General features: G+C 55.4%; 2 protein-coding genes across 2 annotated transcripts; one reads left to right on the top strand and one right to left on the bottom strand.

Annotated features, from left to right (window-relative positions):
* Nucleotides 1-159: 159 nt before the first annotated feature.
* Nucleotides 160-8216, bottom strand: COCSUDRAFT_65948 (RNI-like protein; the record flags this gene model as incomplete). The annotated part of the gene is made up of 15 exons (XM_005647988.1): nucleotides 160-1454; nucleotides 1656-1809; nucleotides 2122-2374; nucleotides 2724-2834; nucleotides 3067-3240; nucleotides 3581-3824; nucleotides 4154-4284; nucleotides 4459-4594; nucleotides 5028-5380; nucleotides 5618-5749; nucleotides 6072-6209; nucleotides 6527-6808; nucleotides 7331-7454; nucleotides 7568-7671; nucleotides 7998-8216. The coding sequence occupies 15 exons, from the start codon at nucleotides 8214-8216 to the stop codon at nucleotides 1247-1249; spliced, it is 2763 nt and encodes a 920-aa protein (XP_005648045.1). The 3' UTR covers nucleotides 160-1246.
* Nucleotides 8217-8406: 190 nt separating this feature from the next.
* Nucleotides 8407-12376, top strand: COCSUDRAFT_23517 (glutamine synthetase). Its single transcript, XM_005647989.1, has 13 exons — nucleotides 8407-8492; nucleotides 8617-8664; nucleotides 8880-8935; nucleotides 9102-9132; nucleotides 9279-9424; nucleotides 9534-9577; nucleotides 9710-9834; nucleotides 10154-10303; nucleotides 10614-10803; nucleotides 11114-11239; nucleotides 11500-11606; nucleotides 11732-11776; nucleotides 11953-12376. Exons 1-13 carry the CDS (start codon nucleotides 8436-8438, stop codon nucleotides 12001-12003), a joined length of 1176 nt encoding a protein of 391 aa, XP_005648046.1. The 5' UTR covers nucleotides 8407-8435; the 3' UTR covers nucleotides 12004-12376.
* The last annotated feature ends 343 nt before the right edge of the window (nucleotides 12377-12719 follow it).

A 12719-nucleotide genomic window follows, 5' to 3' on the forward strand; every position in this document is an offset into this window, starting at 1 on the left:
AGAACATACAAGGCACTGCGAGCGCCAAATGCAACTGGACAAGTGATTAATTTTGAACAAAAACACAAAATAGTGAGGAGCAAAACAGGTGAAGGAACCTGGAGCTTGCTTGGAAGGGACCCTAGAGGTGCTGGTCTGGCCCTTCAGAGGCATGGATGAAGGAATGAATTTACAAGAACCCAGGCTGAAAAGCTCAGGTGGATGGTGCATTACAAAAGAGATGCTGAGGTAGCTGCTGTTGCTGCTGAGAGGCCCAGCCATATTTTACAAGCCAGCCAGTTGGCTAGAGCTAGCCTAGCAGTGCCCGGGCCTGCATGCACACGGCCAAGCTGGGCTGCCAACATGCAATGTTCAACTCAACTTTGCAACCCATTGCTCGCTGCAGTAACTTGAATTATTAAAAGTATTCAGTTCTACACACGGCACCGTGCAGTCATATCAGTGCAGGAGTTGAGGACAGCTAGCGGCCATGATGAACTTCTTGAAGAGCACATGCGCTTTTCAAAAAGTCCCACAGCAATGACATATGTGCACTGGCTCAGATATCATTGATCAGAGATGATCCACCAAAGGTACCGCGACATTCTATACAACCACGACATGTCCATGCTCGGTAGTACAGTATCATGATGATTGCCATGTGGAATCAGCTCAGGACAAACACCTCATACTAGCCACCGCATGCCTACCATGCATGCCCTGCATCTTCGTGGCAGTCCACAGTGTGCACAATCCATTAAGCTATCTGTAATGACCAACGATGACCCAGAATAGATGTTACCAGTCAACTGAATCTCATTTGAATTTCATCTCATGAGATTATCGTTCGCTCATGTGTTCTTTCCTAGCCACCTGTGTTTGCAAATGTAAAAAGAGCCTGGGACGCTCACCAGCCAGCCCTCAAAGAACTCTTCAAGCCCATATGTTCTCATCCCAAAGATGGACTGTACGCTACAAAACAGTTGCGCATGCTCTGCCCAGCTGACATTGAACCCATCATCCCTGTTGTTATCACCGTGCACCAAGTACCCAGTCCACAGTCCTCTTTCAGCTGTTGCACAGGCATTAAAATTCCCAAAGGGGCCATTTGGCTGGACGTTACAAACCTCACAGCCTATTCACGCCTGAGGCACGCTCTGACGCCTAGTCTGAGGGGTCGGGGCTGTCGCACAAGCACTGGATAATTCCCAAAATGTGCCTGGACGCTAAGATATCACCTGATTATACGCCTGAGGCCTAGAACAGTCTATTCGGAGGGCTCGGGGCTGTCGCAGAAGGAGTTGGGGGCGGGCGATGGCTGCGGCGTGGGCGTGTGTAGGAAAACGCGCAGGTGCGGGCAACAGGCGCGCAGGCGGGCAGGCGCGGATGCCGGCACCTCGCTGTGCTGCGCGTCCAGCGTCTCCAGCTCCGCGCAGCTGCAGAACGCGCGCTCCAGCAGCTGCCCCGGCAGCACCCTACGCGCGGCAGATAACCCTCCGTCATGAACTGCTTGCTTGTGCCAGAAGTGCGCGATAACGTCCCAGACATCCCGTCACTGTGGCTGTGAGAGAATGGACTTGTCTGCGTTCATGACTACCACAATGAAGAACCGCCGGGTGGAGAATTTTGTAGACCTAGGACAGCTGCACACTGGAGGTTGTTATAGGGGAGCGCACTTGCAGGCCTGGACGTAGGCGGTGAGGAGGGCGGGGCAGCGCAGCTCGAGGCAGCGTAGCTCGGCGGTGTTGTTGACGTCCAGCGATGTCAGCGACGGCAGCGCCAGAGCCAGGCTACGCACGCCCGAGAGCCCGAGTCGCAGCGTTTGCAGCCCTGCAAGCACACACACCCCATGCCAAACTCACTAAACTTACTTAACTTACGCCACTTCCTTTGCACTGCCCAACACGTGAACCCCTTTCGGAAAGCCCACCAGGCCACTTCAAATCCACCTCAACTCGCGTGATGTACAGTCCCCTGACCCTCCAGAGCATCAGTTTCGTATTTGTTAAGATGCTGATGCCCAGGACATGCAGCAAGAGGCTCACTCCTTACGATGCACAGTAAATGGATTCTCCCTCTTGGATTCACCCGGGCAGATCTGAGATGCTGACAGAAAAGGGTGAGCGGCAGAGAGACACTCACCAGAGACGGAGACAGGGACCTGGGTCCAGGCGGTGTCGGAGGAGGAGGGGGGCGAGTACATGTTGGCGGAGAGCAGGCGCTGCTGCGTGTCGGCGTCGGCGGGCGACGCCGGCTGCAGGCCCAGCCAGCAGGAGCGCAGCTTCTTGCAGCCCACCGCCGACAGCGACTGCAGCGCCAACGTCGCCGCCCCCGCCGCGTGCAGCCCGCCCCATATGTCCTGCGTCGCTCCCGCGCACCCGTTTATTGCCAGCACCTGCGCATCGGTGCACCCCACTCCTGTCACTCACTTGTTTTGTGCGACGCCACATTCCTTCCGCAGACCCCAGAATGTCGACATGCGCAGTAGTAACAAATCCCCATCAGGCAAGTGCTTACATGTCAACTCATGCAGTCGTGAAGAACTTCCCCAGACTGAATTTTCTTTTGGAAGTTGCCATGTAACACGTCATTGTCATAATACTGCACGGCCGACGCATTTCAACTGGTTAATGCTACATGTGGGCATGCCCTTTTGAAGCACTGTACGAGACAGTTGGACCTTTGGGTGGACGGCTCTGCCAAAGGGCAGGGCATGAGGTTACCAGGTTGATGGGCGGCCATACCTGGAGGGTGGAGCCTCTGGAGATGACGTTGGAGAGGACGCTGGTGGAGAGTGAGCAGTAGCTGACATCCAGCTCCTTCAAGCTGGTCAGCGCGTGCCACCTCTTCGCCGCCTGCACACCACGCCAGCACACCTTTTACAGTGTGACCTAGAATTCCCAAAGCTGGGGATAGGTGGTGCTGTCTGATGCTGAAGAGCGCTGACATCAAAGGAACAATGTGCGCTTTGGACAACTGGGAAGGACTCCAAAGCATTCTTATGCATGGCTTCCAGATTGGAGCATGGCAAGAGCTTGGCCAATCTGAGGCTCTGGAGCAAAGACAGCAAAGGGAACGCACGCGCACCTTGGACTGGGAGGGCCCCGAAGGGGACACGGCGTCGTCGGTGTCCATGCTGGCGGCGTGGCGGCTCTCTACGGGCGGCAGCAGCGCGTTGAGTGCGTCCTCGCGCAAGCACGCGCACGACGACAGCTTCAGCGTCTCCAGCCCCGGGCAGGCCGCAAACACCAGGTCCAGATCCTGCACACCCAATCAATCATCAACATCAAGTTTGTGGCATTAGACAGGCCTTGCACGGCTTACACACCCCTGCTACGTTGCTTCTGAGTCACCCCACTGCCTGCCCTGCTGACAATCACTTCGCACCACAAAGAGTCTTTCCGTTTCTGTTTGGAAACACCGCCCACTTGATGGTGCGACGTCTGCACAAGGGGCGCTTCTCTCGCCAGAACGAGGAGAAGGGGCCAGAAAGGAGCGGGCTGGGGGAGGCATGCACGGCAAGTGGAGGCGTGTCCACCCCGTGTGCTTGTTCTGCTGGGATTCCAGTGACATCCATTTGCACACTGGCGTCCAGATGAACCAGGAGGCGTGCCTGGATCTCGGTGTAGGAGAGGTCGAGGAGGCGCAGGGTGTGGAGGGTGCCCAGGGCCTCCAGCGCGGCGCCGTCTAGGTGGGAGCAGACGGAGAGCACGAGGGTGTGCAGCGGCGGCGCGCTCTTGACCACCCAGGCCAGCGCGCTGCGTCCCAGGCGCCCGCAGAAGGTCGCGTCCAGGCACTCCAGCGCCGGACAGTCCAGCACCAGCGACGACAGCATCCCACAGCCCCTGCCACAGCCATGAGCGATGTCAGGTCTTGTCAGACCTTCTTCATCCTGCTAAGATTGATCCCTGCAGTAGGACATCCACCGACATCCCAAAACACACAATTGGCCATGCCACAACGACCAGGTTCCCAAGGAAACTGCTTGGTCGGAAGATGCAATACGAAATCTGGGTGGATGGCTTCCTTGGTGTGAAGACCAGAAAAGTTCGCCGGAACTTGACTATACATCCTCTTTTGGACAAAGGAGGGTTCAGCAAAAAAAATTTGCATTTAACAGTGATCATGAGTGACTGTATGAGTGGGCCACTAGCAGGTGGGGAGCTGGGCGCACTTGAGGTCAAGGGTGCGCAGGACGGGGGCGTTGAGGGCGAGGGAGGTCAGGTGCGGGCAGGTGCCCAGCGACAGGCTGGTCATGCCGATGGCTTGCAGGTCGATGCTCAGCAGGTCGTTGCACTCCTCCAGCTGCCGTGCACACCACACCCACCTCAGCAATTGTAGAAATGTCGATTCTTAGTTCCCGCAGTAAAGGGCCCCACAAAGGTCCTTGCAGGACCAAGTGCTAGAAGTAATGAACAAACCCATGGGATAAACCCAGGCATAAATAGGTAGGGCAAAGAATGGCAGCGGTGCACACACCTGGAGGACCTGCAGGGAGGGGCAGTTGAGGACGAGGTTCTTTAGGCCGCGGCAGTTGGCCAGGCTCAGGCGCTCAATGCTGGAGCTCACCAAATTCGCCTTCTTCAGCCCGCTGCAGTTGTGCAGGCTCAGGCACCTGCACTCCACCCACTCTCATTATCAATTCAGCCCTAAGACACAAGCCCAAGGTGCGCTTTCTGGATCACAGGCCCTCACACGGGCGGTGCGCCACTGCGCCATTGGATGCAAGACAGGGCGCAAAATGTAACTCCTTTGCCCTGTGTCCTAACTCACTATTTTATGGCTCAGAGGGTGGCATAAGGATATATCCGGCTGTGAGGGGAGTGGCTTAGAGAAGTCCATTCAGGCACAACCAAAAGAACAGAAAGGCATTCACTGTGAGTCTGACACACGCAGAAGGATGTGTCAGGCAGCAGCATGCCCTCACACCCTGATTCCAAGAGCACTAACTGCAAGTCTAGGCGGAGGTGTGGAGGTGAGGAGGAGGACTCTAATGATACAGACATTCCAAGATTAATCAGAGCGAGTTTAATTAGGAGGGAACGCACCGCAGACGGGGGCAGCCGCCACGCAGGGGCAGGTGCGTGTAGCGGGGGGGCAGCTGCTGGGTGGGCAGCGTGCCGTCGCCAAGCGTGCGCAGCACCTCATCTCCTAGTAAATCACAGGACTCGAAGTGTGCCTCGCGCAGGTAGGGGCAGGCCAGGATCGCGTGCTCCAGCGAGGGGCATGCGCGCCAGACCAGCTTGGTCATGGCGTTGGAGGCCAGCACCACCCGCTTCAGCACCTGCGGCTTTCTGACCTCCACACCGCCCGCCGGGGCGACACCCTCTATTGCGCGCAATGAGGAGCTTGCCTCCGCGCCCAGCTCCACATTCTCCAGCCACAGGCACTGCAGGTCCACCTGCGCATGCAACCTGCCTGTCAGCATCCCTGCATCCCACTAACGGTGTACGTCAACCTATTGTTGACTGAGGTGCAGCCCTGAGTCTCACAAGGTGAAGGAGGAGCGACGAGAAATCACTGCAGGGAATGGGTCTGTTGCCATACCATTGCCGTCAATTCAACAACAAGAGCGCATAGCAAAGTTCTCAGAAAATTGACTTCTGCAGCGATAGAGCGAGCAGCGGGGGTGGCGCACGGTTGCGAGGGCGCGGCAGTGGCGGAGGGAGATGCTGCGTAGGCGCGGCAGCGACAGTGTGAGGTGCGTGAGCAGGCCACAGTGGTCCAGGTTCAGCGACTCCAGGTTGGTCCACCGCTCCAGCGCAGGCACCTGACAGAAGCTCAAATTCAGATGCTCAAATCTAGATCAAAGGCTGCGAATCGCCCATTGTGGGGAGCTTCCACCAGGCAGGGAAGGCCCAGAACCGGCACCAGGAGACCATACCCCGCTTGCTGCGCATGCTGCGCAAGTGCACGGGATACGCAGCAAATTCCACCGACCACATCACCACAACCCAGTGTATATTCTTGCGCAGACACTCCTCAATAATGCAAAGGCCCTCGATGGTCTCGTTGGGATGACAGCATTTGCATCTTGAAAAGGTGAGTAACCAGCACTTTATAGAGGTGAGAGAGGACAGACAGGAGCGCACCGCGGTGGCGGGCGCGATGCAGTCGCAGCTGCTCAGGTCGAGGTGGCGCAGCTCTGGGAAGCCCTGCATCGCGTTCAGTGTGAGGCCTGGGCAGCCGGCCGCGCGCAGGCTCGTCAGGTGCACGCATGCTAGGCCCACCTGCACCACAATTCACCATAAGAATCTCTTGTTGCTTCTCTGACACCTCATAAACACTGAACTCTCACTACAACGAGAGTATGATCGCTATACAAGCGCAAGTGCATGCGCAACATGACATCAAGGTGATTTGTCATTGCATGGGGGTGTGTACAACTACAACTTTTGGCACTGCGGAGTTGCAAAATACTTTGTCCGAGCCAGGCCTCTTTTCCACGCATCCTTGCCATGCACGCTGTCACAGGGTGCCCAACCAAGGGGTTACCCGGTAACGTAGGACCACAAGAACGCAGATACTGGCAAGCGGGGGCGCGTACCTCTCGGAGGGTGTCGTCAGACAGCGGGACGCTGTAGCTGACGTCGAGGGACTTGAGCATGGTGAGGCGGGTGAGCGCAGCGCGCAGGCCCACGTCGGCGATCTTCTGGCAGTCGCGCAGCTCCAGGGAGGCCAGCGCGGGCGTGGCAAAGGCCAGTGACAGGAAGGAGCAGCTCTCGATCAACAGCTCGCGCAGCGCCATGCAGCGCACCACCAATCGGCTGCCGCGGCACTTTCGAAGCACCAGCCTCGGCAGCGTCGCGTGCGACAGGAGCACCTCTGTCTGCGCGCACACACACATGTGCTCAGATGCACAAAAGACAATGTGTTGTGAGACAACGGCACGCACCGATTGCACCCATATTCTTGCTTGTATAAAGCTCCTCCCTGTTGGAGGGAATTTGTGAGAGCTATCTACAGGTACATGTGGTTGAGAGCGGCGTAGAGATATTACCATGCTGGAGCGGCCGTGTGGCCAAATGACTCTTTGATTTGTCCTCCATTGTTGCAATAATACATGCTTTCCTAGACTTGACACGGGCTTGCTGTCTGCTAGCTTTCCGCTGAATAGGTTTTTGATCAATAGTATACCGACCCCGGGGGCTTGTGATGGAGATAACCCACGAGCCAAGTGATCGCAAAGGCAAATCTACCTGATGTCGATTGGCCAAAAAAAAAGTTGTTGTGAGACATTGCTGCGCACGGACTGTACCCTTATTGCTGCTCGTGTAAAGCTCCTCCCCATTTGTTTTGAGAGGGAGCTATCTACAGGCATGTGTGATCAAGAATGGCGCAGAGTTATTACCATGCTGGAGCGGCCGAGGTCGGCTTGAGAGACACTCCACTGCTGTAGGGATGGAAGGTTGGTGTGGACTTGCAACAGCTCTGGTTCGCTGAGGCAGCCTCCTCCCATGCTCAGCTCCCGCAAGCTGCAGGGCGCAGAGGTTGCCTCACACTCCACTTGACCGGTGAACTGAAAGAGCTCTTGCTGATCAGGACTCTGGCCAGAAGGCGCTGGAGAAACTGGTGGAGCCAAGCGTACCTTTTGAGGCACACGAGGAGCGCCAGCAGCGAGCGTGCTGTCTGTTGGACGCCTGTGATATTGAGCGAAAGGATATGGGGATGCCTCTTGACGATGCCCAGCAGCTGCATGCACACAAGCGGGTATTGAACGGTGTCTTACTGAGAAGGACTTCACATGCGCCTTATATTGTCCTGCCCCCACGGAAATGGCAACTTGAACTAGTGGGCTGTCGGTGGAAGCGTTCGTGTAATTAAACACCCCCACCCTCTCCTCCCCAAGATGATGCAACAACATACGTTATGCCTGTGGCTGGCTACAACATTTGTGCAGCCAGACAAAGACATGCACATTTGGGCACGCTGACATTTCATGTGCACATGCAAAGCAATCCCAAACAATCTGACTTCGTAGGTTCGTCCCCATGACAAGGTCAAGACGCAGACAGAACGCGTGCCTCCTCTTGTCGAATGCTCCGGTGCTGGAAGTCCAATGTCCTCCAAAACTCGTCACTCTCCGCCACTGCATACCACTGCTTGCACGAGGCTCCGACACGAATGAGATCCGGCAGGTCGAGTTGCGAGAACAACAATCTGAGGATGTCTGGATTGCGGAGCACCCCCTCGACCGCATCACCGCTTGAGGGCGCAAAAACCGGGACTGCATTCATTTCAGTATCCATATGAGCAGGAGCGGTCATTGTTTTGTTGACACTAAGACTAGAGCCTATTGTCGAGAGCAGTGATGATTCTTGAGGCTGATGAAGCTAGGGTTCTCGATGTTCGGAACCCACAGACAAGGGAATTGAATGCTACCCCATTGGAATTTGTGGCCCGGTTGAAATTTCATAGAAAGGTATTCTTGTTTGGGCCTGTCGACACCTGCCGCCATGTCGGTTTCAATGCGCCCCTCCGCCTTCTGTGGCAGCCGCAACATGACTGCCAAGGTGAGTTGGGTTCTGAGGAGTGTTCGGCTGGCATCTAGGTTTGCGCAGCCACTGTTCTTTTTGTTTGTTTTCGCGCGTTTCTATTTCGAGTCTTCCGTTAAATTTGACGTGCGCTTTTCTGCAGGCCAACTACGCCGTCCAGCCCGTGGTTGTACGCGCCAACCGCTCGCAGGTGGGAATTGAGAGAATGGTCTCTCACGTGAACCAGGGGTTCACGTGGACAAAAGAGCAAGCTGTGATCTTTTGTCGAAGAAAATGTCCAAGGGGTTACGTTGTAGCGTTTCGTCATAGTGATTACGATGGTTTTGCCGCCAGAGGCTCTGTCGATGCACCTTCTTCCAGAACAATGATTGATCTGACCCTTCATATTTGCTGTTTCTGCTGCAGAGGCGGAGGTGTTGCATCGTCATCAGTGCTTACGCACAGAGGGCTGAGTACATCTGGTGCGCCTGTGCTGCTGCCCGTTAAATTCCAGTGTCTGCACCTGGCTCAAGTGATCTCAATGGATGTCTGGCTCCCAAGCACGCTGGCTGGGCAATCTCAATCATGGACAGAATGCATCTGTGTATTATAAAGATTGCCAGTTTATTGCTTCCTTGTTGCCAACAGGGCTGATGGTCTGGAGGGGAGCCCCGCCAAGGTGAGGGTCCTTGGCTCAGCACCAGGCAACAGTCAATTTTTATTGCTGCAGTGATAGGACTGATGTGTACTGCATTACTGATCTTCTCACTAATGGCGACTCTGTAGGTATTGAACTTTTATTTTACCATCCCATGCTTGATGCAGGGCACCGTGTTCAACGAGATGCGCTCCAAGACAAAGGTCATCCAGCAGCCGATCACCACCTTCGAGCCCAAGGACTTCCCCGACTGGTCATTCGATGGCTCCTCCACCGGCCAGGCCGAGGGCAACAACTCCGACTGCATCCTCAAGTGAGCCGCCCAGCCCTTGCTTGCACTAATGCCCGTCGCTCTTGAGTACAATATTTCTGCTTGCCGCGGTTGATGATAGACTGACAGAGCATGTGTGCCTGCACTGCAGCCCCGTGGCGGTCTACCCCGACCCCATCCGCGGAGGAGACGACGGTGCGCTCCTCAGCTTTTGTAAATGTATATGTTCACTTTGTTTGCGCTACAATGCTCTGACCATCGTTGTTCACCTGCATGTCCCCTGAGGCCATTTCTATCCGTCTGAGGGTGCTTGTGGTGGCGCTGCAGTGCTGATTGTGTGCGACGTGCTCAACCCGGACGGCACCCCCCACGACACCAACACCCGCGCCCAGCTGGTGGAGCTCCTCACTCCAGACGTGGTCGCGGAGCAGCCCCTCTACGGCTTCGAGCAGGTCCGTGCTTTCTCCTCCTACACCTCTCCAAAGACACCCAATTCACCTCGCAGTGACTGTCTCTTGCACCGGTTCAGAGGTGCTTGTCCTGACGGTTTCCTGCATCAACCCAGAGATGCTTGTCCTGCACTGAATGAGAGGTTCTAGTATATTGTGTGTTTTGCATGGACCCAGATATGTTTGTCCTGAATGTCTCTTGGCCTGGCCCAAAAACGTTTCATTGAATGACCCTTGCACTCATTCAGAAACACCTGTCCACAGGTGGTTCTTGTGTGATCGCCTGGGGCATCTTGTGACGGGGGCATGTGTGCGAGTGCAGGAGTACACGATGCTGAACAAGTCTGGGCAGGTGTACGGCTGGCCCAACGGCGGCTTCCCCTTCCCCCAGGGCCCCTTCTACTGCGGTGTCGGCTCAGAGTCCGTCTATGGCCGCCCCCTGGCCGAGGCCCACATGGACGCTTGCATCAAGGTCCTTCTTCTCCCTTTCTTCATGGACCCACACAATGAGAAATATGTCTCACAGGTGTCATTGCAGAATTCTGCAGTCAGATCCTGCATTGCACACGTCCTGGTTCCTGCAAACTGCCCTAGCTTCGCAATCTTCCAGAGTGGAAGGCAGATACCTTCACTAGAATTGTGGATTACTACATATGATTGCATTGCCAGTGCTGGCCACAGAGCAGCCGTTGTCAACTGCCTGTGCAGTATTCCCAGCGACCACCTGCGCTCTCAGCAAGCTGTGGGATATTGTGTCTGACGCCAGAAAGTTTCGACTGCAGGCGGGCCTGATCATCAGCGGCATCAATGCTGAGGTGATGCCTGGGCAGTGGGAGTTCCAGATCGGCCCCGTGGGCCCCACCGAGGTGGGTGACCAGGTCATGGCCGCCCGCTGGCTGCTGCACCGCCTCGGAGAGAACTTCGGCATCGTCTCCACCTTCGCCCCCAAGCCCGTCAAGGGTGACTGGAACGGTGCGCCCCCTTTGCGCACCTTGCAATTCCCTTGAAGCCATAAGGCACCAGCTGAACCTGAAACACTTGGAAAGAGCGCACGTGATAGGATAGGACAAGCAGGCACGCATAGACAGGGATGGCTCGGGTATTGGGGCACCCAGACTTGTTAAGTATTGAGAGACAGGACATGGGCAGAAATAGCTTCACCTTCATTCAGGCAGCATCGTGTTCAATGCAACGCGAGCTCAGCCTGCACAAGTGCCCAGGGAAAGCCAAAGCCGCGCTGCATTTGTGCATCTCAAGGACTAAGAGAGCTGCTGGCGTGCAGGCACTGGCGCGCACACCAACTTCTCCACGGAGTCCATGCGCAACGAGGGCGGCATGAAGGCCATCCTGGAGGCCATCGAGCGCCTGTCCAAGACCCACCCCGAGCACATCAGCCAGTACGGCACCGGTGAGTCCTCTCACCCGCTCCTCACCTGTTATTGTGACCCCCCTCAGTACATACTGTCGTGCTTTGAACATGGGGGGACTGTGTGGGCTTGACTTGTTTCCTTGTTTGGGTGTCATGCTGGAGGACAGTGTGGGTTCTACTGGGTGTCATGTGGCGCGGTGTTGATGCTTGCACCGTGTCATTAAGGAAGTGGGCGTTCTTGTCTTGTGGGATAAGGAAAGGCGTCGAGGAATCCATGTAATGGGTGCGGTGTTGTGCAGGCAACGAGGAGCGCCTGACCGGCAAGCACGAGACGTGCGACATGAACACCTTCAGGTATGGTGTGGCTGACCGCGGCTCGTCCATCCGCATCCCCCTCCCAGTCCAGGTAAGCAGCCTTCCACTTCCTTCTTGAGCAACTGCCAATGATAGCTGGTGCATGCCTGGTTTCCTGCTGCATTCTGATGTTGTTCAGGAGCGTGTGGGCCTGACATGTGCTGTGTGGCTGTGCAGCTGAAGGGCTATGGCTACCTTGAGGACAGAAGGCCTGCTGCCAATGTGAGCGCTCCTACCTGCATCACCCGTCTTTTGCCACAGTAGTCTGTCTTGGTTCATGTGTTGTGGTCCTTTGTTTTCTGTCCTGCTCCGCAATTTCAATGCACCAAAAAGACTGCATGTGAGGCCCAAGGATTTGTTGACATGCAATGTGAGATTGAGATCCTTTTGTGTTGCAGGTGGACCCTTACACTGTGGCGCGCCTTCTTATCAAGACCATCCTCAAGTGAGACCACTGACACCGCCGTCACGGTGACAGATTAAGAGGATGCGGATATTCCTTTGAATACTAAAGAGAATTCCTTGGCGCAGAAGGCGCTCTTAGAGCAGCTCCACATCGCGAGCAATTGTCCCAGGCCTGTTGCTTTCTGCTCAAAGAATTGTTGTGTTGCAGATATGCTGTTGTCTTGTTGCGAACTGCCTCGAGCCTGCAGATCTCTGTTTTCCTGTTCTGGAACGGTTTTTGGCGTCGGCAGTGAACAAAAATCTGTGCGAATGCCTTCCATTGAGCTTTGAGAGAACATTGCCAGCACTGCTAGCAAGGTTGTACCTAGTGTGGTCCTGAGAAGAGCACTGTGTAATTACAAGCCGTTGTTCTTGCTCATTTACTGCAAAATCCCCACGCAACATGTTTGGCATGCACCACATACAGGACGCATTCTCTTCTTGCTGGCAACTTCACAATCTCCTTGCATGTTAGCCTGTCCCACGCACTATGGGATTAGTCGCACAGGTGCAACTTGACTAATTGTCAACAAAAACTCACACAACCTCGCTGTGCTGGGCAGTAGGGTGAAACCTTCAGGAATAGAAAGGAAGCAGAAAAAACCTGCATTGAGCCTCCAGGTAACTTGAATTAAATGTCCATAAGAGAAACTATCTACCAAAAGTTGCACAGGGCATGAGCAGGCTGTCAACTATCTCGAGGTTCCATGAAATGAGGGCA

This window comes from Coccomyxa subellipsoidea (genome assembly GCF_000258705.1).
Source record: "Coccomyxa subellipsoidea C-169, whole genome shotgun sequence".
NCBI lineage: Eukaryota > Viridiplantae > Chlorophyta > Trebouxiophyceae > Coccomyxaceae > Coccomyxa > Coccomyxa subellipsoidea.